Source organism: Dreissena polymorpha, chromosome 11 (genome assembly GCF_020536995.1).
Source record: "Dreissena polymorpha isolate Duluth1 chromosome 11, UMN_Dpol_1.0, whole genome shotgun sequence".
NCBI classification, from domain to species: Eukaryota; Metazoa; Mollusca; class Bivalvia; order Myida; family Dreissenidae; genus Dreissena; species Dreissena polymorpha.
Window position 1 is genome coordinate 46,066,808 of NC_068365.1, and position 25,457 is coordinate 46,092,264.

General features: G+C 36.0%; 1 protein-coding gene across 4 annotated transcripts in view; it reads left to right on the forward strand.

The window, feature by feature from the left end:
* LOC127850315 (coiled-coil alpha-helical rod protein 1-like) overlaps window positions 1–25,457 on the forward strand; it is a 68,741-nt gene that overhangs the window by 30,252 nt on the left and 13,032 nt on the right. For 3 of the 4 annotated variants that reach the window (XM_052383272.1, XM_052383276.1, XM_052383273.1), the window contains exons 12-18: window positions 5,912–6,018; window positions 9,155–9,267; window positions 16,399–16,504; window positions 17,074–17,201; window positions 19,359–19,429; window positions 20,746–20,863; window positions 23,035–23,136. In XM_052383272.1, coding sequence (XP_052239232.1) covers window positions 5,912–6,018; window positions 9,155–9,267; window positions 16,399–16,504; window positions 17,074–17,201; window positions 19,359–19,429; window positions 20,746–20,863; window positions 23,035–23,136 — 745 coding nt within the window. The remainder of the gene's footprint in view (window positions 1–5,911; window positions 6,019–9,154; window positions 9,268–16,398; window positions 16,505–17,073; window positions 17,202–19,358; window positions 19,430–20,745; window positions 20,864–23,034; window positions 23,137–25,457) is intronic. The other variant, XM_052383274.1, reaches the window with a different exon arrangement.

The following is a 25,457-nucleotide window of genomic DNA, read 5'->3' on the forward strand; positions in this document are numbered from 1 at the left end:
TCGACAATAATCGGCAACACTTTCATGCTTCAGTGCACATTAACCTCAAGTCTTGCTGTCAACGCAGATAATGCTTTGTTATGACTCTAATTGTTTAAATAAAAGTTTAATTATCATGACGGTCAGTCTTCCCCGAAAATATGAAATCCAGGAAATTACGTGTCAACGAATTAGTTGATTTTTATTAAACAACGAAATTTCATACCGACGATTTTCTATACGTTTACAGTACCTGACAGGATAATGACTTTAATAGAAAATTACAAAACAGCATTGAATATACAGAAGTTATCTAAAAGTCGAATGACTTTAAAGCCACACACTTTGAAATGAAGAACATGTTAATCAATACATATAGGTGCAATTTGAAAGTGTGCAAAATTGTCATTAAATCTATAGCCTAGTAAGCAAGTAATTTATTATTTTTTTAAATTTTAAAACCAAAAGTAGGATTTCTATACTTAAACGTCCATTTCCACAAACGCGATTATTTTCATTTTTTAAAGTGCAAAAAAGACGGATTTTAACTTGTAACCACCAGATATATCAGTGTTTTTTTTTCAGTTTTGGGGGAAGGGGGTCGAGTCCCCTGAGAGGGGGAAAATTCGCGCGTAAAAGAGGAAAAAGGGGAAATTTCTATGCTTAGCTAGTAACTGTACAAAATCAAGTTTTAACACTATAATTCACCATACAGAGGGAGAAAACATAATTCAAACTCTTTTATTCATTAACATGTTATGTTCATGTTCAAAGTTCAACATTTCTGGGCTTTTCAGCGAATTTATCAATTATTCTGGTGACCTCCTCTTCACCAAGTCTCTCTGTGTGCAGACAAAGTCTGATCAGGGACTACAGTGTAGCTTCCCCAAGCCTGTTTGTCTGTGGCGTGCAAAGCAGGTTGAGCAAACTAAACAGTCTGTTAACACTCTCTTGACCGGACGTTTCTGGCGTTTCACTGCCGGCATTTGAAGGAGACTGACTTATAAGTTGTACTTGTTTGAAAAGAATATCAATTTATTTTTAAGTTAAAACAGATTTGTCAATTTTTTTACGATAGCTTTTGTTGTTGTGCAACATGTTGGAATACGTATGGTTTGCGGTAGATGTCGTAAAGCGAAAGTCGTGATAGTGAACTACGTACAGTTTGCGGTAAAGGCTAAAATAAAGTAAACATGCGGATGCAGTTCAGGAAAATTGTAGTAAATTCGTAACAAAAGACGTATTTAAATGAGGTATTGATTAAAATTGAATAACACTTCCGAGAGGGGAATTTTAAAAATATTTTGGGGAAAAATATATACTCTAAAGATGGGGGAATGGGGCCGAATATTGCCGAATATTTCATCCAAAAAAACCACTGTATATTCTAATTGGCATAGATAAAATATGTTTCTTATTAATACTTAAATTTACTATGCCATGTACTTCATTTCAAGGTGTGTGGCTTAAATAGAGTATTACAGAATAGCATTGAATATAGAGAAGTTGTCTCACAGGTTAATGACTTTAATAGAGAAGTAATAAGAAATTGGTTTCTGTTACCATAAATCTAATGTTTTTTCTATGATAATCAAAAGTCTGTAACTGTAGTTCTGTAAGGTTAATCAATGCTTGCTTTGTAATAGCATGCTTGTTGAGGGAGCTCTATTTTGTTGATGTGCAGTCGTCGAAATTCGCACTAGCCCGACAGCAAAAAACTAGTATTTTTTCTTTCGGGCTTGTAGGAAATCCAATATTACAAGCCCGACGTGCTTGTACAATTCATTAAACAGAAAACGAGTTCCGCTTTCATTTTCAATATTTGTAAACAAAGTTTTGAGCAGCTTAAATCAACAACCGCTTATGTTTTAACACACTGCACACACGTGCTGGGCAATCACTGCGCATACAGCGCATGGTTTTGTGGTTCCCGGATTGCTATTATGTACAATAAATGTTTTGAGTTGCATTTGGGACACAGAGAGTAATGGCCGAACCATTTTGTACACACCGGTCTTACTGACCTGTGTACTTACGCGAAAGGAATTGTGGGTAGCACTTCTTTTACAAGTGAAAAGCGAAAGAAGGTCAGGTAATCATACTTCTAATAATCGCTATCAGTCTGGATAGAGATTAAAAATCACATTTTAACATAATTAAATAACATTTCTTTAAAGAGCATTACGTTTTAAACACACAATAAAGAACGGTTTTTCTTTCATTATTAACTTTTTCATTCCTACGCAGAACCATTTTGGCGGAAGCATAATTCCCCAAACCAGGGGAATGTGATGCGTCTAAGAATAGAGGTGACAATAACGTAGTGACGTCACCATCTATGTATAGAATGATGGCCGAACAGTTGTCATTCAAGTACGTCGTTGAGGAATGCTTATCTGAGGTAACTGTGATTGACGCATTTGTCAACTGGCTTTTTGTAGAATAACCTGGCACTTAATTGCTTATATATTTTCTGGTGGTTCACTAGGTTTGCTCTCTCTTTCACATGGATAGATGGGATAAATTTCTGCTAATTTTTTACCTAAACTTTATGTATATATTTATAATTGTGATTAGATTGAAATCCGTTTGTGAAATTAATTTCTTCTTATTTCAGGGTCCGAAAGAGGCTGGCTCAGATGACGAGGAAGCTAACTTGGATGGTGATGAAATTAATAAGAGATTTGTATTGTATTCTAAAGATTGAATAAATGAATGCTTCTTTGGATGTTTTATGTTATGTTTATCTGCATTTTTAACAAAAATGTTTGGGCTAGTAAAATCTGACTCGGGCTTGTTCAAATTCCCATAGTACTAGCCCGACTTGCTTGTAGATTTAAATCTGAATTTCAATGACTGGATGTGGTAAATAATGTTTGATGCCATAGTTCAATTAGAATTTTATATTGAAATCAAAGTCTTTAGTCTTAAGTATATTTTATTTGGATGGAAATGTTGCCATGGATATTTTGTTATTATCCCCCCCCCTTTGGCGGAGGGATATTGTTTTGGCGTTGTCAGTCCGTCTTTCCGTCCGTCGGTCCGGAGCCTTACCTTGGAAGTGATTTGGCGTATTTCATTGAAACTTGGTATGAGTATATATATAGATAAGAGGATGATGCACGCCAAATGGCACTGTACACCATTCGTTAATAACGGAGTTATGGCCCTTTGTATCTTAAAAAGATGCATTTTTTGTGTGTCTGGAGCCATATCTTGGAAGTGCTTTGGCGGATTTCATTGAAACTTGGTATGAGTATATATATATGGATAAGAGGATGATGCACGCCAAATGGCATTGTACACCATCTGTTAATAATGGAGTTATGGCCCTTTGTATCTTGAAAAAATGCTTTTTTTAGTGTCAAATATAACACTTTTGTGTCCAGAAGCATATTGGCAGGGGATATCAATTCAACGAATTTGCTTGTTGCCATGTAAATTAACCCTTTCTCACTCAAAATCAAAGTGAAAATGCCTATGTGCAAACAGAATACAACCAGAGAAGTCTGCAAGTAGCTCGCATTCTGGTAGGTTTTATGCTGTTTGCTGCTCATCAGTGTCTAAGGTTTGGAAAAGAAGCCTTTCAAACTTTCAAACTTTAATCTAGTAAGAAAGGCCTTTAGTTAAAATTAACTTTCTTAAGGACTACAAATGCATCAAAATACTTAGTTAAGTGGTAAAGGGTTAATAGACAATAATAGAGAAGCTATAAGTCGATGGCTTCAGCCCACAACCATCATTATATTTTGTTGCTACGGAAATGTTGCAATTGGAATTATATAATTTCTATGTTTATTAATGCTTTCCCATTCAAAAGCAAAGCAAGTAACTTTCAGTCTGTTCAGATTTTATGCTGTTTGCTACTCATCAGTATCTTAGGGTTGAAAATGAAGCCTTTTAAACTTAAATATATTAAAAAAGGCAGGGCTCCCTCTGGGTTAAAATCTTTTTTCGTCACCCGATTTCTCACTTAAAAAAAATTACAATTTTTAAAAAATATGAGCCAATTTTTTAACCATTCTTTAATCAAAGTCTTCATTGCAATACAATGCATAATTTCTTTGTTTTATAATTAAAAAGATAGCGATATTACACTAGTCCTTACTTATATGTCCTGTTTTCATTTGTGGTAAGAATACAATAAACATACACTGTAACTCAATGTAAGCCATGGGCCTGTGTTATTATAATAGACCACATTATACATAAGTTTAATGTTCATATATTGAAATGTTGTGTTGTCATTGTGTAATTTGCCCAAACCCTTTGTTACACCTTGACCGTTTCACTAATCTTAAACAATTCAATTGTGGCAGTGGGGGGGGGGGGCATAATCAAATATAAACAAACACACTTAAGTGGTTAACTTGCGTTATTGATGTATTTAACTGAGTTTAATTACAATACTAAGTGTTAAACAGTTTATGTATGTTATAACTGATAAGCCTCATTACTTCTGAAAGAATTCCTTTAATAATAGCAGCTGTAATGGATGGTTGATTTCAACAGGCTTCATTTCCATTATTATCAGACACAAGTAATTAAAGCTTCATTGGTCATTGTCGGCTCGGGTACTACTTACGTGTACCCCGGGTACTCTTAAGTATACTTACATGTACCCCGGGTACCGTAAATATACTTAATCGTACCCGGTTTTTTTTTAAAACTGCGTCAACATGCTTTGTGAGTAGGAGTTTCGATAATGTAGAGGCCATTTTACAGAAAATTGACATAAATGTGAATATATTTAATTTAAAAAAATAGCCGACAACGACCGATTAAGCTTTAAATTTCCGGGGTACGTTTTAGTATATTTACCGTACCCGGGGTACATGTAAGTATACTACTTAAGAGTACCCGGGGTACATGTAAGTAGTACCCGAGCCGACAATGACCAATCGAGCGTAATTAAAATCAATATAAACATTCTTATTTGTAATTACATAATGTAGATTTTGATGGTACTTTTAAAATTTTGATTATATTTTAACTGCACAGGTGTATTAACGTATGAAAATTAGGATAAAACCAGAAATGTTCAGTATTTTAAATTTTGTGGAAAATTTAAGCAATTTCGCACAAATCAAATATATATTTTGTTACAAATATTTTTTTATTGAAAAACATTTTTTTAAAGCTCATTTAACAGCAGTGATTCCAAATCTGACATGTAAAACGAGTTATTTATTGCCAGTTCCAGGAAAACCTTTATTTCAGCAGAGTTTACCACTTCCCATTTTCTCATTTTTGAGTGTTCTTTGAATGCATCGATTAAAATTGAAGAAGCATAGCTTAAAGCATATGGCAATAAATCAAGGCACCATCTATGAACAATTTCAATAAGTCTAATGCCTTCAGACTGTCCATTTCAATGTTCAACTTTGCATGACCTGTAAATGAGGCAACTAATGACAGAGAATATTCTCTATTGACCAGTAATTATCTGATTCTTATTGATTTAATCACCACTTCTTTTGCAAATTGAAGAGTTCATTGCCACTTTTCTAAAACTTTTGCATTTGGCGACAATTGCAAATGGCAGTGGGAGCCCTGAAAGGTCTTCAATTTATATAAATTTTCAAAGGACTCCATACGCATCAAAATGCATATTTAAGCGTTAAGAGTATATTTGGTTGTTTTCATGAAAAAAAAGGCTAGAGAATTAGGTATTTAAGGCCCTACAGCTATGTTGCCATGGATATTTATGCCCCCCTTCGAAGAACAGGTGGTATATTGCTTTGCTCATGTCGGTCTGTCTGTCTGTCGGTCCGTGCTGCTGCTGCTGCCGCCGCCGCCGCTGCCACCACCACCACCACCACAAAAAATGGCTGCTACTACAACTTATAGCCCATATAGGGGGGCATGCATGTTTTTCAAACAGCCCTTGTTTGTTTTGGCCATGGTAATGTACTTGTTTCCATGGTAACAGAGGCTAGAGACTGAAGTATCAGAGGCCCAGCAGCTGGCGCTGTCCCTGGATGATAGGATACAAGAGAATGTTTGCAGTGCAGAGAGACTCAAGCAGTTTACAGCAAGGTTGGATTATTTTTTCCCCTTTTAGAGGGATTAGGGACCATATTATTGCCGTCTGGGAAAACAGGGTTTGATGCATGTGCGTAAAGTGTCGTGCCAGATTAGCCAGTGCAGACTGCTTTTTATGGTGTTTCAAATTTAATGTTAAAAAAATTCTGGTCGTATCGAAAATCAAGTAAAGACAGAAAGTGTCGTCCCTGGTTAGTTTGTGATGATTGTGCAAGGTAATTTGGCACAACACTTTAGGCACATACATTAAGCCCAAGTTTCCCAGAATAATGGTCTAATAGCTTTTCCCTTGTCTGTCTTTAAGTCTGTTGGTTGGTTTTTTGTGTTGCGAGTAACTTGGAAAGTATTGCTACTGGAGTGATGAAACTTTACAACATATTAAACTGCATGTAATATCTTGCACCTGAGCAGTGTTGTTTTTTTCACCATTTCGGTAATGGGGCAGGGTCTCTTTAATTGGGAAAAATCGCTGCGTTTTGACTTAAAATTGTGAAATTAGTCAGGTTGTGTTTTTTTGCTGTCACATGCTTCAAAATTGATAATATAAGTGTTTTCAATATTATATTTATTAAGGTTTAACTTGTGATGCTGAATGTAAGATGAACTTAATAAATTGAATAAAAAATAAAAAAAAATTTTTTTTTTTAAAACCTTTAAATGGGAACTTTAAGGTCCCAGTTTGGAAAAATAGATACTTTGTTTCTTTGGGAATTGGGCCAAATACCTGCCGGAAATTTGAACGAAAAAAACAATGCTGAGGTTTCAGGTTAGGTTTCCTCCAACATACCTAGAGTTATGGTCCTTTTTCACAATTTGGTGAAACTTAGGCACTATTAACACAGTTAAAAGTGTTTCACTAGAGGATAAGAGAAGACACTTGATCAAACTTCTAATCAAAGCAGTCACTTCCTCGTTTAAAAGCATTAAATGTAATTACTTACCTGGCTTTATGGACAGTCAAAACTGACCTAACGTTCATTGTTAATAACGGTCAACTGCAGACAACAGTCAGTTTGGATTCCCTCGACGAAAATCACTCTATATTACACTTGAGAATAATGTTCAATCCTCCATAACGGCCAATGGCCAGTATATTCCACTCCGAAAGTCATGTTTGAACTGAAAACAATGGTCACGCGTCAGTCCTTTCGAGGTGCGAAAAGTGAAAACACAGCACATCATTTGTCCGTCTTTTTGCAGGTAAAGCATCTGATAGCGGTAATTGCCTTTGATATAATAAAAGCGGCCTGCTGGGAGTAAACAAATAATAGGGTGTTGAGAAGGTTTGTTTTCTGAAAATAATTATGGGGGTATCTTCAAAATCAAATATGTCCGAGTGTGTCTCACCATTATTATTGCATCCACATTTTGATTACATGAAACAGGTAAAATTAACAATAACAATGTGTATAAGTATTAATTATTGTTTGAAGGCATAACGCATGAGCGCGTGACAAAGTCAATTGATTTTTATCGCTGATAAAGTGTTAATAACAACATTAAGCCAGCGAGTGTTTTTATAAGAAGGCGATAAAAGGATTAGTAATTGTCTATAAAGGCAAAACATACACTGATTTGCAACATTTTTAACAAACTTTATACATTTATGAAAATGGATTTGTTCATGTTTGTATTTTGTATGAGGTTGTTTGAATGAAATTGCTGTTTGTGTGATGTTTGCATACGCAACGGTCACTTCTGTCATTTCCCTTGACTGACCACTGTTCTCAGTTTTGACTGTATACATGTGCCTCCTCTCAGACTCTTAAGTTTGAAATTTAAAGAAAGATCATCTATCCTTGTTCTGTAGTAAGAAAATGTAAGCAAGTCACATTTAGTCCTGGGTATGCACCAAAGTCACCATTTTCCTATTTTCAAAGGCTGTTTAACACTGCTATGATAACTTTAAATTGCAATTCTCTATGAGACAGCAGATTACTTACTATAGTTAGCATTTGAAACTTGATTGTACTTGAAATACTTTGAGATTAACAATTCACTGTTTTTTTCTTTGAAACTTGATTGTACTTGAAATACTTTGAGATTAACAACTCACTGTTTTTTCTTTGAAACTTAATTGTACTGGAAATACTTTGAGATTAACAACTCACTGTTTTTTTCTTTGTATACCTATGGAATAAGGCATTACTTTGAGATTATCAATTCACTGTTTTTTATTTGAAACTTGATTTGTACTTGAAATACTTTGAGATTACCGACTCACTGTTTTTTCTTTGTATACCTATGGAATAAGGCATTTGATAATACTTGCCTGCACCTTCATCTTTTGGCTGCATCTTCATCTTTCTATTTGAACCCGGCTCTGGCAAAACCAGGCTAAATGCATGTGCATAGGTCATCCCAGATTTGCCTGTGTAGGACTGCACAGACTTATATGGGACGACACTTTATACACATGCATTAAGCCCGTTTTCCTATAACTATGTTCAAATAAACAGCCTATGTTACAATTAGATTTGAGGAATACTTTTTAGCCTCACATGTAGTGAATGGTACAGGAATCATGTTAAATACATATGAGCCGTGCTCTGTGAAAAGAGGGTTTAATGCATATGCGCAGTGTCGTCCCAGATTAGCCTGTGCAGTCAACACAGGCTTATCAGGGACGACACTTCCGTCTAAACTGGATTTTTGCTAAGAAGAGACTTTCATGAAATGAAAAATATCATAAAAGTGGAAAGTGTAGTCCCTGATTAGCCTGTGCTGACTGCACAGGCTTATCTGGAACAATCCTTTATGCACATGAATTAAACCCCCTTTTCACAGAGCACTGCTCATATATCAACTAAGAACATGCTAGTAATTATGGTATTGTTTAAAGTTTCTGTGTACACTAAAGTCTATGTATACATAGTTATACAAATAGTCTGGCTATGGGAAAATGGGGTTTCAGGCATGTGCGTTAAGTGTCATTCCAGATAAACCTGTGCAGTTGGTACAGGCTTATCAGGGATGGCACTTTCCACCTAGACTGAATTTGTTAATGTAAGAAACATCCTTTCAAACTGAGATTTCCCTAAAATGTATGTGGGGACTGCACAGGCTAATCTAGGATGACACTTTACATGGCTCTAATGAATGGTCAGTTGATTGTGTTCTGTGCTTGTAGTGTAGGGCAGAAGGTGCAAGAGAACCTTGAGGCCCTGACTGCTGCCCTGGCCTGTTTGAAGGGATATGGTCAGAGAATCAGCTTTGCTAGCGGCCGAGTGGAGATGCTGCAAGGTAGGTTGGCTTCTCAGGAAATGGGCTTTCAAAGGGTTAGCTCTTTCTCACTCAGAAGCAACGTGAAAATGGCTGTATGCAACCACCATAAAACCTGAACAGCCTGCGAGTAACTCGCAAGCTGTTAAGGTTTTATGCTTTTTGCTGCAAATCATTTATCATAGGGTTGGAAATGAAGGCTTCAAAACTTAAATCTGAAAAGAAATGACTGAAGTTTAATTTAATGTTGGGCCAAAAACACGCGTCAAAGGGGGTATCTGAGTGGTAAGGGGTTTAGTCCTTAATAGTTGATTGTTGCAGTAATTGCATAAGTGTAAGCATTGGTGGTCACTCAATTTGTTTGCCCCCATATCGAATGATCAGGGGGAATAACGTTTTTGGCCTGTCTGTCTGTTATTGTATGTATGTGTCTGTCCCAAAACTTTAACCTTGCTCATAAAATGAAAACTCTTGGATCTATGTTCTTTAAACTTCACAAGTGCATGCATCTAATTGAGATCTACAATCAAACATGGTTTGAGGTCACTTGGTCAAAGGTCAAAGTCACTGTGACCTTTATTTGGTGTGAGTCTACCTACATGACTTACAGATAAAGTTTGATACTCGTTCCAGTCCATTGATATTTGGCTAAGATATCATGGGCCTCATTTTCTCTAAAATAGCTGCTGTGGGACTTCAAAACGTAGTAGGGGGCATTGTGTTTCACACACACAGCTCTTGTTTTGTTTTGTTGTAAAACTCATTTGGGAGACCAAGGACCATTTTAGCTCTTTCTATTACATATTGCTATTTCCCAATTCATAGTATGGCAGTTGTGTTCAACAGTTTAACCATTTATTCCACTCCTTAAAACAATAACATTTGACAATTCTTTCAGGAATCCTAGCAAATATTGTGTCCAGAATAGTCAATAAAATAAGAAAATATAGAGGAAATAAACTTTGTTTAAACATATTCTGGCATAAACTGGATAAGTATAGCCTAAAAGTGGATTGAAACCAGTCTTCTTGCTAACCATTGACAGAGATAAGAAGTAATTTAGTGATACATTAAGTTTGGATAGTGCGTATTTTCATTCAATATTCATGCTTAAAGGACTCGTTTAACCCTATACCCCTTTAAACACACTTTGATGGGTTTGTAGTCTATTAGAAAATCAAATTAAATTTAAAATCTTCTGAACTAGAATGATTTCCAACATTAAGATATTGAGGAGCTAGTTACTTGCAGGCTGTTCTGGTTTTATGCTGGCTGCAAAAGCCATTTTTAACTCGACTATTATATATGAAATATATATAGTGGAGCTATCCTACTCACCCCAGCATCGGCGTTGCCGTTCCCGTGTCCGTTTGCGTGCAAATGTTAAAGTTTGCGTACTACCCCAAATATTTTCAATGTCCTTTCACATATTGTTTTCATATTTTGCATACTTGTTTACCATCATGACACCAACCTATAAACAAGAGCAGACAACTGTATCAAGCATTTTGACAGAATTATGGCCCCTTTTACACTTAAAATATGCATATTATTGATAAATCTATGTTAAAGTTTGGGTACTACCCAAATATTTCCTGTGTCCCTTGACATATTGCTTTCATATTTTGCATTTTTGTTAACAATCATGACCCCAACCTATAAACAAGAGCAGACAACTGTATCAAGCATTTTGACAGAATTATTGCCCCTTTTATACTTAGAATATGCATATTATTGATAAATCTATGTTAAAGTTTGCGTACTACCCCAAATATTTCCTGTGTCCCTTGACGAATAGCTTTCATATTTTGCATACTTGTTTACCAACATGACCCCAACCTATAAACAAGAGCAGACAACTGTATCAAGCATTTTGACAGAATTATGGCCCCTTTTATATTTAGAATATGCATATTATTGATAAATCTATGTTAAAGTTTGACAAAACAACACTTACCTTACATACCACAATGCACTCCACCCAAACCATCCCCCACGCCCCCCCCACGCCCCCCCAGAACCCCCCCCCCCCCCCAATTTTTTTCTTATTTTTGAAAGATCATCTATTAAATGATTACACACCCACATTATACCCCCCTCTCCCCCCCCCCCCAAAAAAAATAAAATTTTTGAAAGATCATCTATTTAATGATCACACACCCACATTATACTCCCCCCCCCCCCCCCCCCCCCTCTCCATGATGGCTTACGTTATACTGTCAAGCACTCGAATAGTCGAGCTCGCTGTCCTCTGACAGCTCTTGTTACTTTACTTTTGATGGGGTAATGTTTAAGGAATGTCTGTTAACTATAATTGCATATGATGATAAAGCTGGTGAATTAAAACAATATGCAAAGACTGATTTATATAAATATTGTTTCCTGAATCAGAAAAATTATTATCAGATATTCTCAAGATCATGTACTTGTTAAAAAGTATGTTTAAAAAAGACATCAAAATCTTCTGATGGCTTTTTTTGAAAAGGTCAATATCAAAAGCTGTTTTAATGAAACTGCCGAACAAAGAATATGAACAAATAAGGCAACTAACCTTTTCATGCTCCTTGTGGACAAAAGGACAATAAATTATACTATGTCTCAAGCAAAGAATAATTATTTCCAGCATTGCAGGGCTTAACATTAACCTAAAAACCAACTTGCCCTGCTGGGCAAGTACTTAGAAAATCTGCTTGCCCTGAACCTAAAGCCATTTGCCTAAACATGAAATATCACATTAAATGTAAACCTCATATTTTTAATGAAGATCAAAAGATCAAAAATTATACACCACAAAACCTATTTTATGTTTGCACATTTAACAAAATGATTACAGCGATTGAAGTCTTAATTAAATGCTCTTAATTGTTCTTTTTTGCACTTGCCCGGATGGACAACTAGATTATAAAATAACTTGCCCGGACCCAACTTTTAATTGCCAGGGGCAATAGGACAACCGTTAATGTTGAGCCCTGCATTGATAGATTTTAGGAATGACAAACCCTGTGGTCATGTACAGAACAAGATAGCTTTGTGAATGGTCACCATCACCATTGTAGGTCAAAGGTCAACACCTTGTTTGCAGCATGACTTGCATGTCTAGCATGGATTTATTATGCTCCCATAAAGCATTAAGCAGTGCTTTTGTCCGTCTTTCCATGCTTACGTGTATACTTATGCCAGAAACCTGTGTTGAGAACTCCACTGTAACTTCTGGGTGGGTCTTGCTCAAACTTTCACAATCAAATGATCTTTATGTTTAGATGAGGGTATAGAAAGGAATCTATGCTGCAACAAATGTTTGCAGAATAATAGCCCTTTATCTATTTTTCCTCTAGATTATATAGTCCTCTGAAGTTTGGGATTTCAACTCCACCATAATTACAGGGTGGATCTCTCTCAAGCAGTTGAATGACCTTAGTGTGTAGATTATTATTAATACTATTAATAATAATTATTATTACCCATTTGTCATTTTTCACAGAGCACTGCTCATTTTTAGTTTCAAATAACTTGATAGAAACATTCCAAGATCATTGGAGTCCACATTTGTTGCATAACAACCAGGATCCAGGGCCCGAATTCACCAACCCATTCTTAGACTTTTGAATAAAGAATATACTTTAAAGTATGAAAAATATGTCCTGCATTTGAATATATACAGGCTACCACTGGTGATTATGCCATCAACAAAATGTTCTAAATGCATAATGATGTAGATAGAGGTTGTTTACACCAAGTTTTACTCAAATTAAAGCCATCCTTACACACTCCAATTTAAAGAATTTTCAGTATTCTTTGACTAAGTCTAAGAACTGTTTGGTGAATAAGGGCCCTGGTCAAAGCTGGGTCACATTATAACTGTTTGGTGAATAAGGGCCCTGGTCAAAGCTAGGTCACATTTTAACTGTTTGGTAAATAAGGGCCCTGGTCAAAGCTAGGTCACATTTTAACTGTTTGGTGAATAAGGGCCCTGGTCAAAGCTAGGTCACATTTTGACTGTTTGGTGAATAAGGGCCCTGGTCAAAGCTAGGTCACATTTTAACTGTTTGGTGAATAAGGGCCCTGGTCAAAGCTGGGTCACATTATAACTGTTTGGTGAATAAGGGCCCTGGTCAAAGCTAGGTCACATTTTAACTGTTTGGTAAATAAGGGCCCTGGTCAAAGCTAGGTCACATTTTAACTGTTTGGTGAATAAGGGCCCTGGTCAAAGCTAGGTCACATTTTGACTGTTTGGTGAATAAGGGCCCTGGTCAAAGCTAGGTCACATTTTAACTGTTTGGTGAATAAGGGCCCTGGTCAAAGCTAGGTCACATTTTAACTGTTTGGTAAATAAGGGCCCTGGTCAAAGCTAGGTCACATTTTAACTGTTTGGTAAATAAGGGCCCTGGTCAAAGCTAGGTCACATTTTAACTGTTTGGGGAATAAGGGCCCTGGTCAAAGCTAGGTCACATTTTAAGGTCTTTTGAAAGAAAATAATTGCTTTGTCCAATAACTATTTAAAACAAAGTTTGTATAGAATCTCCTTGTAACAATGGTCTACTTGCAGTTTTTATCTGATTATTTATTTAACCCTTTCCCACTCAGAAGAAACGTGAAAATGGCTATGTGCAAACAGCATACAACCAGAACAGCCAGTGAGTAATCAGTATCAGTTTTTTCCTTCTTTGTAAAGTACCGGAAAACAGCACATTTCCAAAGAGGAAAAAAATACAAAATGCCAATGACTGTCAAAAAGTTCCCAATTGAAGGATATTGACCCATTACGATGGTTTGACTGACATACTATTGACATTATGTCTCGCAGTATGTATGTCTTCATTATAGATCTTTTTATGTGCAAGTCGATATCTGATTCTCACAGGTCCCTGCTTGATAATTGATCACGCAGTGAAATAAGATATTAACCTGTCACTAAGTCTTTCACCCATGTTATTTTATGATTATGAAAGTTTGCTTTTTTTGGCCAAAATATGTGTTTTCTGTTATTTTTTTTAGCTCACCTGTCACGAAGTGACATGGTGAGCTTATGTGACCGTGTGATGTCCAGCGTCCGTTGTGTGTGCGTGCGTGCGTGCGTCCGTCCGTCCGTCAGTCAACAATTTGTTTGTGTAGACAGTAGAGGTCACAGTTTTCATCCAATCTTTATGAAATTTGGTCAGAATGTTTATATTGATCAAATCTGGTTTGGGATTGTATTTGGGTCAGCTGGGGTAAAAAACTAGGTCACTAGGTCAAAAACTAGGTTAAATAATAGAAAAACCTAGTGTAGACAATAGAGTTCGCATTTTTCATCCGATCTTTATGAAATTTTGTCAGATTGTTTATCTTGATGAAATCTGGGTTGGGATTGTATTTGGGTCATCTGGGGTCAAAAACTAGGTCACTAGGTAAAAAACTAGGTCAAATAAAAGAAAAACCTAGTGTATACAATAGAGGTCGCAGTTTTCATCCAATCTTTATGAAATTTGGTCAGAATGTTTATCTTGATGTAATCTTGGTTGGGATTGTATTTGGGTCATCTTGGGTCAAAAACTAGGTCACTAGGTCAAATAATAGAAAAACCTTGTGTAGACAATAGAGGTCACAGTTTTCATCCAATCTTCATGAAATTTGGTCAGAATGTTTGTCTTGATGAAATCTGGGTTGGGATTGTATTTGGGTCACCTGGGGTCAAAAACTAGGTCAATAGGTCAAATATTAGAAAAACCTTGTGTAGACAATAGAGGTCACAGTTTTCATCCAATCTTTATGAAATTTGGTCAGAATGTTTATCTTGATGACAATTGGGTTGGGATTGTATTTGGTTAGTCAGGTGAGCGAATCAGGGCCATCATGGCCCTCTTTTTTCTTAGATGATTTTGATATCAGTAGGAAGTTAAATGCAGAAAATCAGCACTATCAATATAAGTGCAAGCCCATGTTTTCATGTGTTTTTTTAACCCTTTCCCACTCTGAAGCAAAGTGAAAATGGCTTTGTGCAAACAGCATAAAACCAGAACAGCCTGCGAGTAACTCACAGTCTATTCAGGTTTTATGCTGTTTGCTGCTCATCAGAATCTAAGGGTTGGAAATGAAACCTTAAAACTTGATTATAGTAAGAAAGATATTTAATTAAATGTAACTTTCTATGGGACTACAAATCCATCAAAATATGTTTCTAAGTGGTAAAGGGTTATTAGCATTTTTGTGTTGCTCTTCAAGATATTGACCCAACACAATGGTTTTACTGTTAGACTATTGACGTTAAGTCTCGCAGTTTGTATGTCATCATTATAGATCTTTCTATGTTCAAGTCATTTCTTGTTAACTGATTCTCACAGGTCCCTTCTTGATAATTGATCATGCAGTAAAATAAGATATTAACCTTTCATCAAGTCTTGCACCCGTGTTATATTATGGTTATGAAAGTTGGCTATTTTTTGCCAAAACATATGTTTTCAGTTATTTTGTTTTTTCTTAGATGTTTTATATCAGTAGGAAGTTGAATGCAGAAAGGTTTTTAATTAAATTGAACTTTCTAACGGACAACAAATGTGTAAAAATAAGTATCTAAATGGTAAAGGCCTAAAAAACACACGAAAACGTGGGCTTAAATTTAAATTTAAGTTAAATTTAATTTAAGAATTGTCTTACTAAATTCAAGTTTTAAAGGCTTCAGTTGCAACCCTTACATACTAAAGAGCAGCGAACAGTAAAAAACCTAAACAGACTGCAAGTTACTCGCAGGCCGTTCTGGTTTTATGCTGTTTGCACATAGACATTTTCACTTTGCTTCTGAGTGGCATAGGGTTAAGGAAATGTTTGAAGATGTAGCAGATGTATTATCCACTTACAAGGCTTTATTTTCATATGATGATGTTCAACCTTTTTCATCACAGATAGTTAGAAAATTATAAACAATGCCATACAAACTTGTTTGCTGTTTAAAGAATGAATTAATAATCCAATGGAGTCAATAAAACATCACTAAATAGTGTTATAATGGTTCAAATAATATCGGACTAAACACTACTTGTAGGTTGTTTTGGGCCTTTTATGCAAATGTCCATTCATTTAACATGTATAGACAAAAGCTTTAATTTTTTTCTAATGAATGTTCTTTTATCGATTCTATGTAAGTATATATATTCAACTAGGTATATTTCATTTCAGGCCTGTTTGCCAGACGGGAGGCCTTGCTTAAAATGCAGGCAGATGGAGCAAATATTCCGGAGAAAGACGTACCCAGTGTGCGTACAGGCGCCACCCCTGAAGACAGGTAGAAAAGACTTATAGTTAGAGGCTCAAATTCAAAGGCAGGCATAGTGTGTAACCAGACGGATTATTTTAATAAAAGATTATTAAGAGCACTGTACGAAGCAATTAACCAATTATAATTTGCTATAAAAGAAAATGCAAAGTAGTTTTAAGACAATTGTATCTGTAAATTTTGGTTTAATACTTGTTGGGCATGATAAATTGTAAGAGGCCCATGCATGCCAGCTTACAAAGCACCCGGAGTAACCTGTTAATGTAAGGTAACATTCAACATGGTAACATAAGGTTACATTCAACTCCAAGTTTTGAGCTGTGTTTTGGGAAAACTAGACTTATATCATTTGCGGAAATTGTTGTCCAGATTGTCTTGTGAAATTGCACAGGCTTATCAGGGAAACACTTTCAGCCTTTTTGTAATTTTTTATATAAAGGAAGTCTCCTTTTAACAAAAATCCAGTGAAGGTGGAAAGTATAGTCCCTGATTAGCCTGTGCAGAGCTAATATGGGACAACGATTTATGCACATGCATTAGGGCCCAGTTATCCATATCATGTCTCATATATCTGTCAGCAGTCATGAGGTGGGGTTACTGCGGGAGGAACTAGGGCGGGTAACGAGGGAAAGGGACCGACTGGCGGCGCAGATCAAACAGGACTCAACCACCTGGGACAGCAAGGTCGCCGCCATCAGATCAGAGGGTGAGGACAGCAACCAGGCTATCAAGTAGTCTTAACTCTTTTCCTCTCAGATACACACTTTGATGTGTTTGTAGTCCCTTAGAAAATCAAATTTAATTGAAGACCTTTTGTACTAGATTCAAGTATTAAAAGCTTTATTTCCAACCCTAAGATACTGATGATAAGCAAACAGCATAAAACCTGAACAGATTGTGAGTTACTCAATTTCACTTGGCTTCTGAGTTGGAAAGGGTTAAGTTTTGATGATTTCTCCTTATTTTCAGTGTTCTGTCACTTAAAATAGGTCATTAAAAAACGGTTTAAGCTTTAGCTGAATTTTAATTTAATTTAATTAATTTTTTTTCCAAGGGCATACAGTAGTGTTGTAGTTGGCTGGATCTGTTGGTTGGTAGTGGGGTTTTTAATGGGTTATTTCACTTATAATTTCACTCTGTCCCTGTCATTCCTGGGAGGATTATTGTGGAGAATTCTTACCCATGACCAGACAATGTGTCACATATAACTCCCACTCTCCTGGAAAAATGTGCAGTTAACAATTCAAAGTCAAAGATGATCAAGTTAAGTTTCTGCTGTGTGACTTTCTATGTCCAGGGAGTAAAGCCCCCAGTTCAGCTCTCCTTGTTGAAGATTTTTACAGCTATTTCTCCTCAGGTTCAGTTTGAATTTGACAGAAACTGAACTCAAGAACCAACTAAAGACAAATCAATTAAGTTTCTATGTATATGACAACATTATTTGAATAAACATGTTTGTGCTCAGCAGGGTATGATTAAAGTGTGAATATGAGGGCTCAGGTATTTGAAGAAAATCACAGCTTTCTATTGCTGATAATAGATAATATTCTGCTGTCTATCATAACAAAACTACATTGGTAATTAGTACATTGAGACATGTTTACATATGAACAAATCACTTATAACAAAAACAAATGTAGAATAATGTAATACAAGTAAAAAAAAATCTTGTACTGGTAAGGAAGAATGATCAGCAGACTGTATGTATATCTGTCGGAAGACATTTATTTGTCCAAATAGGTTTTCCTTTTGTTTTTTATGTAGAACACTTAAAACATGCTTGGATTGTTCCTTATGAAATGAGGCAGTTCATTTGTGATTTTTAGCGTCATATGATATAAAAAAAGTTATGCACTTTTTTTCAATTTCTGTACTATTTTTATTGTTTCAATAGACATTATGTATTTAGTTACATTTGTATATATTTGTTTCATCAAATCAGGATGTTTTGTTAAAAAAAAGCCACCCCATTTTTGTGCCCCCGAAGGAGGGCATATAGTGATCTGACCTTCCGTCCGTCTGTCCGTCCTTCCGTCACACTTTGCATTATGGTTTAGCGTTTAGGTTTCGAAAAATGCTCATTACTTCTATGTCCCTTCACATAGCAACTTGATATTCGGCATGCATGTGTATCTTATGGAGCTGCACATTTTGAGTGGTGAAAGGTCAAGGTCATCCTTCAAGGTCAAAGTTAAAAAAAACATGTATCAAAGCGGCGCAGAAGGGGGCATTGTGTTTCTGACCAACACATCTCTTGTTTTAAATAGTTAATATACACATCTATTCGGCATGCATGTGTATCTTATGGAGCTGCACATTTTGAGTGGTGAAAGGTCAAGGTCATCCTTCAAGGTCAAAGTTAAAAAAAACATGTATCAAAGCGGCGCAGAAGGGGGCATTGTGTTTCTGACCAACACATCTCTTGTTTTAAATAGTTAATATACACATCTAAAGCAAAATGAATTGTTTTAAAATCTTTTCCTCTTAAACCACAGAGGAAACTACAAAATATGTTGTATGTAACCATGAATTTCATTTCTCTTCCAACTTTCTACCCAAATTCAAAACTGGCCATGCCCCAGTTCCAATTTTCATTCTTATGACTTATTGCATATTTTTACATGCGCTGTGAGAGGGCTGTTTGTGGCTTTATGTTTTGATATTTTGCACAGAGGCTCCCTTCAAATTTTGTTCAAATAATATCCCCGAGATAAAAACTGGCCCCGCCCTGGATCTAAATTTTGATTGTTACGACTTGCTACATATTGCTACATGCAGTGTTAGGGGAGGGTTCATCACTATGGTGACAAGCTTTAGTTGTCTTTTACTGTTGATGCATTATGGTTCTTGATATTCATTCTAGTTGCCGAGGAGCTCCAGACTGTATCTCTAGCCAATCAGGACCTGGAGTCACTGGTGAAAGAAAAATCAGAGGTGAGGGAGTATGGTGGATTGTTACTGTTATCAGGTGCGGTTTAACCTTGTCACTAATGAAAATGTTGGTGAAAGTCAAGTACACGTGTAAGTACTTTGCAGACTTAAAAAAAAGATATATGGAATTGAAAGTATGCAAATAAAAATCAAATTAAAATGGTGTGATGCTTTATTGTTTTGGGTAAATAGATACAACACATTTGTTAAATAGAAAAAGAACTGTGCAGCATGAAGGACATGTTTAAACAAAAATTAAATGTGTGATTTTAACAAGGAATTGTTATGGGATGATGCATTATGTTCACCTGTGACTATTAAAGGTTAAACAGCATAGAAGTTGCAAAGAGGCAAAGGGAGAGCATTATGTAATCTCTTGTCTGTGGATTTTGTCATATTTGTGAAATATAGTGTGTGATGTTTGTGTGATATTTTGCTATTTGTTTAAAAAACAACAGTGAGGAAATCATATAATGCACTATATTCTGGGAAAACTGGGCTTAATGCATGTTTCGTAAAGTGTATTTCTAGATAAGCCTGTGAAGACTGCACAGGCTTATCAGCAATGACATGTTCTGGGTTTATGGAATTATTTCTCTTTAAAGGAAGTTTCTTTTAAACTATTAGCAATTATCCATTTCCCAGTTGCTGGGAAATGCAACAGGATGCGGTATATTTCATGTCAAGTCTCCCGCCTGGAATCCAGGCGCCGCTTTAATCGGTAATATTAGCAATGCGCAAATTAAAAAACTTACGTGGTGTGGTGTGCTCGCATAATAATGGTATTAATTCAAAGTTTCAAACATGTCAATGGTTTGTGAAAATGTGTAAGTTTTCACAACGAAAAAAAGCCGAGTATTCTGAATTCGAAAATACGCTACCGATTATCTCCAGAATCCACCATGAAATAGATCTTGTGTCTTTTCAACCAATCGTAATACACCAACTTTCTGCAGAATATCCATGAGATAGATCAAATTGTTAATTCAAAACTTCGGCTTTCGTGTTGATAACGTTTTTTATGAGTTTTTGTTTTGAGCATTTATCCACAAACAACACGCAAAATTGATATCGATAGTAACAGGTATTGTGTTTTTTACGCTGTTTTAGGTTGATTGAATTAGATTTTATAGATATACTTGAGACTTATTCTTTTTACATTGAATTTGGTTTAATCAGGAAGAACTCTAAAAAATCCAGTCTAGGCGGAAAGTGTCATCCGTCACTGGCTTATTTGGGATGACACTTTACAAACATGCCGTAAGCCCAGTTTTCCCAGATAGTGGCTCATGTACTAATGCAAGTTAGTGTGTTTGTAGAAGCTATCAGAGCTGGTTGAGGAGCTGGAGTGTTGCCATGCCGACCTGGAGTTTGCCAACCAGAACATAGAGGAACTGAAGGAAACACTGGCCAGACAGGAGACCCACTTACAGCAAGGTACAAATATAATGTTGGGGTAGTATGGGCTCTTCAACAAATAGTTTTACACAAGGGTGTCAATTGTCCAGATTATTCCGCAAATCTAGATTTGAACCATCCAGAGTCCATTTTTAGATCAATATAAATCCGATTGGGTTTTTAACAGGGGCGGGGGGGGGGGGGGGGGGGGGGGGGGGGGGGGGGTATGGGGAAAATCTTGATAGTGGAGTCAACAAAACAAAGCAAATGTCCGCCATCTTGCAGTATTTTAAATACTCAATCCAGTATATCACTGCAATAACATATTGTAAAGCAATATGTTAACCAAATTATGTATTGATTACGCATTTGCTAGGTAACTGGTTTTCATTTTATGCAGTAAACAATAAGGATATTTTACTTCATTCGCAAAACAGTTATTTATTTTTTTGCCTGTTTTCAGATATGGTAGTTTTGGTCGATTAAAATTTATTTTTGATGTTCTTTATAAAAAAAAAAATGAGGAATACACATCCGGGGTTATGGATGGTCTTATATATAATAATCGGCATTGTTTTACCTCAAATTGCAACTAGAAAGACTATAAAAAAGTACAATAAGCTATGGCTTGGGGGAAGAGCTCTGCCCTTTATTTACGTTGGGGACCTGCGGCCCCAGACCTTGGCCTAATTTTACGGATTTTAAATTTTGGAAAATTGACGCTCCTGTAATGACATTCATCTTCAACAAATAGTTTGACATTCATCTTTAACAAATAGTTTGACATTCATCTTTAACAACTAGTTCCACATTCATCTTTAACAAATAGTTTTCCATTCATCTTTTACAAATAGTTTTCCATTCATTCTATAACAAATAGTTTTACATTCATTCTATAACAAATAGTTTTACATTCATTCTATAACAAATAGTTTGACATTTGTCTTTAACAAATAGTTTGACATTTGTCTTAAACAAATAGTTTGACATTCATCTTTAACAAATAGTTTGACATTCATCTTCAACAAATATTTTTCCATTCATCCTTTAACAAATAGTTTGACATTTGTCTTTAACAAATAGTTTGACATTTGTCTTTAACAAATAGTTTGACATTTGTCTTTAACAAATAGTTTGACATTTGTCTTTAACAAATAGTTTGACATTTGTCTTTAACAAATAGTTTGACATTTGTCTTTAACAAATAGTTTGACATTCATCTTTAACAAATAGTTTGGCATTCATCCTTTAACAAATAGTTTGACACTCCTCTTTAACAAATAGTTTGACATTCATTTTTAACAAATAGTTTGACACTCATCTTTAACAAATTGTTTTCCATTAATCTTTAACAAATAGTTTAACATTTATCTTTAACAAATAGCTTGGCTTTCATCTTTAAGAAATTGTTTGACATTTATCTTTAACAAATAGTCTTCCATTCATATTGAAGGAAGAAGTTTTGCATTTGCTATTACTATAGTGGGGGACATATTGTTTTTGCCCTGTCTGTTGGTTGGTTGGTTGGTTTGTGTGCTTGTTTGTCCCAACTTTAACATTTTGCCGTAACTTTTGCAATATTGAAGATAGCAACTTGATATTTGGCATGCATGTGTATCTCATGGAGCTGCACATTTTGAGTGGTAAAATTTCAAGGTTTACATCATCCTTCAAGGTCAAAGGTCAAATATATAGCTTCAAAGCGGCGCAGTAGGGGACATAGTGTTTCTGACAAACACATATCTTGTTCAATGTTTCAATTACTTTTTTTAAGTTCCTTAAAGTAGCCAAGATAGTCTTTTTGGAGGTTGCAGTAGCATTTCTCATGGTTTAGTTGATGTCAATGTGCCATCATTGACTATTAAATTATTAACCAGGTTTATAACAGCAAGCATGCATGAAGACCTCTGGGATTGTATTGAAGACTTTTCAGGTCACTATAACTTAAAAAGATAAGGTTTCTACTCATTTATTTTAGTCTGCTTGCTAAGCCAATATATCAGATCAGTCTGTGCAATCCACACAGGCTATCAAGGATGACACACTTTCATTTTTAACGTATTTTTCATTAAAAGGAAGCCTTTTGTTAGCAAAAATCCAGGTAATGCGAAGTGTTTCCCTGATTAGCCTGTGCACACTGCACATGCTTTAAGCCCTGTTTTCCCAGAGTGAGACTCACATGGTTTAGTCTGGTTCCCATGTATTTCCAGTGTTAGAGGCTCAGAGGGAGGAAGTGGAGAACCAGTCAGCAGACAGACTGGCAGACCTCGACAGACAGCTCAATGACGCAAAACGCGAGCACACTAAAGCAGGTAGGAGTGATCAGTTGTAGAGTTTATTACAGCAGATCATTTACATTCAATTTGTTGAACATTGAATTGCACACTAAAAGGTATGAGTGATTTGTTGTACAGTTTGGTTTACATATGGTTAACATGAATTAACATTGAATCGATCACTGTCATTGAAGGAACGTTGTTTTTAGCTCGACTATTATATATGAAATATATATAGTGGAGCTATCCTACTCACCCCGGCGTCGGCGTCTTTGTCAGCGTTAGGGTGCAAATGTTAAAGTTTTCATACTACCTCAAATATTTTCTTTGTCCCTTGACATATTGCTTTCATATTTTGCATACTTGTTTACGAACATGACCCCAACCTATAAACAAGAGCAGACAACTCTATCAAGCATTTTGTCATAATTATGGCCCCTTTTCCACTTAGAATATGCAGCAAATGTTTTTATATGTTGCATACTTGTTTACCAACATGACCCCAACTTATAAATAAGAGCAGACCACTGTATCAAGCATTTTGACATAATTATGGCCCCTTTTACACTTAGATAATGGAACATTTTGCTTAAATTGCCATAACTTCTTTATTTATGATCACATTTTATAATTACTTTGACAAAACAACACTTACCTGAATACCACAATGGATTCCACCCAAACAATACCCCAAGCTCCTACCAGAATGCCCCCCCCCAACCTCACTCCCCCCCCAATTTTTTTTTTTAACATCATCTTATAAATTACTACACCCCAAATTATACCCCCCTCTCACCCCTCTACCCCCCCCCACCCACCCCCCCCCCCCAATTTTTTTTTTTTTAAACATCATCAAATAAATAACTCCACCCCACATTATACCCCCTCTCATCCCCCACCCCCCCCCAAAAAAGTTTTTTTTTCTAAACATCATCTAATAAATTACCACACCCCACATTATACCCCCCTCTCACCCCACCCCCCCCCCCCCTACCCCCACCAAATTTTTTTTTTTTTGTAAACATCATCTAATAAATTACCACACCCCACATTATACCCCCCTCTCCCCCCACCCCTACACCCCCCTCCCCCCCCCCCACACACAATTATTTTTTTTTCCTTTTTTTATTTTTGAAAGATCGTCTAATAAATTATTGAATATGAACAATTTCCCCATGATGGTTTACGTTATACTGTCAAGCACTCGAATAGTCGAGCACGCTGTCCTCTGACAGCTCTTTTTTATTCCCTCAGCATCTTCAGAAGCATATAGCAATTTGCCCGTCCGCTTAGCAGTTTCTTTGTTTGTAAACGATGTGTAACGTTAATGATTCTACCTACAAATCTGTGGTATTTAAAGAAATATTGTTTTTGAACACTATCAACTGGACCACATTATCTGACCTCATTCTGACCTTTCTGACCAATTTTTGGACTAATTCAGAAGGTCCAAAGTCTGTTGACCTACTTTTAGACTAATTCAGAATGTCAAAAGTATGCTGAGCTACTTTTGGACTAATTAAGAATGTCCAAAGTCTGCTGCCCTACTTTTGGACTAATTCAGAAGGTCCAAAGTCTGTTGACCTACTTTTGGACTAATTCAGAAGGTCCAAAGTCTGTTGCCCTACTTTTGGACTAATTCAGAATGTCTAAAGTCTGTTGACCTTCTTATGGACTGATTCAGAAGGTCCAAAGTCTGTTGCCCTACTTTTGGACTAATTCAGAAGGTCCAAAGTTTGTTGACCTACTTTTGGACTAATTCAGAAAGTCTAAAGTCTTGGTTATTCGAAAATGATGTTTGTCGTCTAACATCAATACCGCTTGCTTCAAATCTTTGATACTAGTTTGGTTGATGTTTACACATCTTCATTACCTGACCTAGTTTTGTCTTTAACATCAACCTTTATGGACTTAGAGTAGCTCCAAAGGTTCAAATTTTTGGTGAAACCCTTATTATGTGTTTGGTAAAAAATCAATACGGCTTCAGCAAAGCTGGGTTACTTGTGTGGATGTACTCTCAACAAACCCACATCACCTGAACTTATTTAAAACATGAAATTTACCTTATTTTGCAAATAACTAATTTTAATGGTCAAATTAACTAATACTGACAAGGTTTCCATTGGGGGCATATCTGTTTATTGAATGCAGTATAATGTTTAAATTTTCAATGAGCTGAAATAAACCCAAAAAAACATTAATGTGACATAATTACTTGGAGGTTTAATAGCTTATTCCTTGTTTTTATGCCCCCAGTAGGGTGGCATATAGCAGTTGAACTGTCCGTCAGTCAGTATGTCAGTCTGTCCGTCCGTCCGAAAAAACTTTAACATTGGCCATTACTTTTTAAATATTGA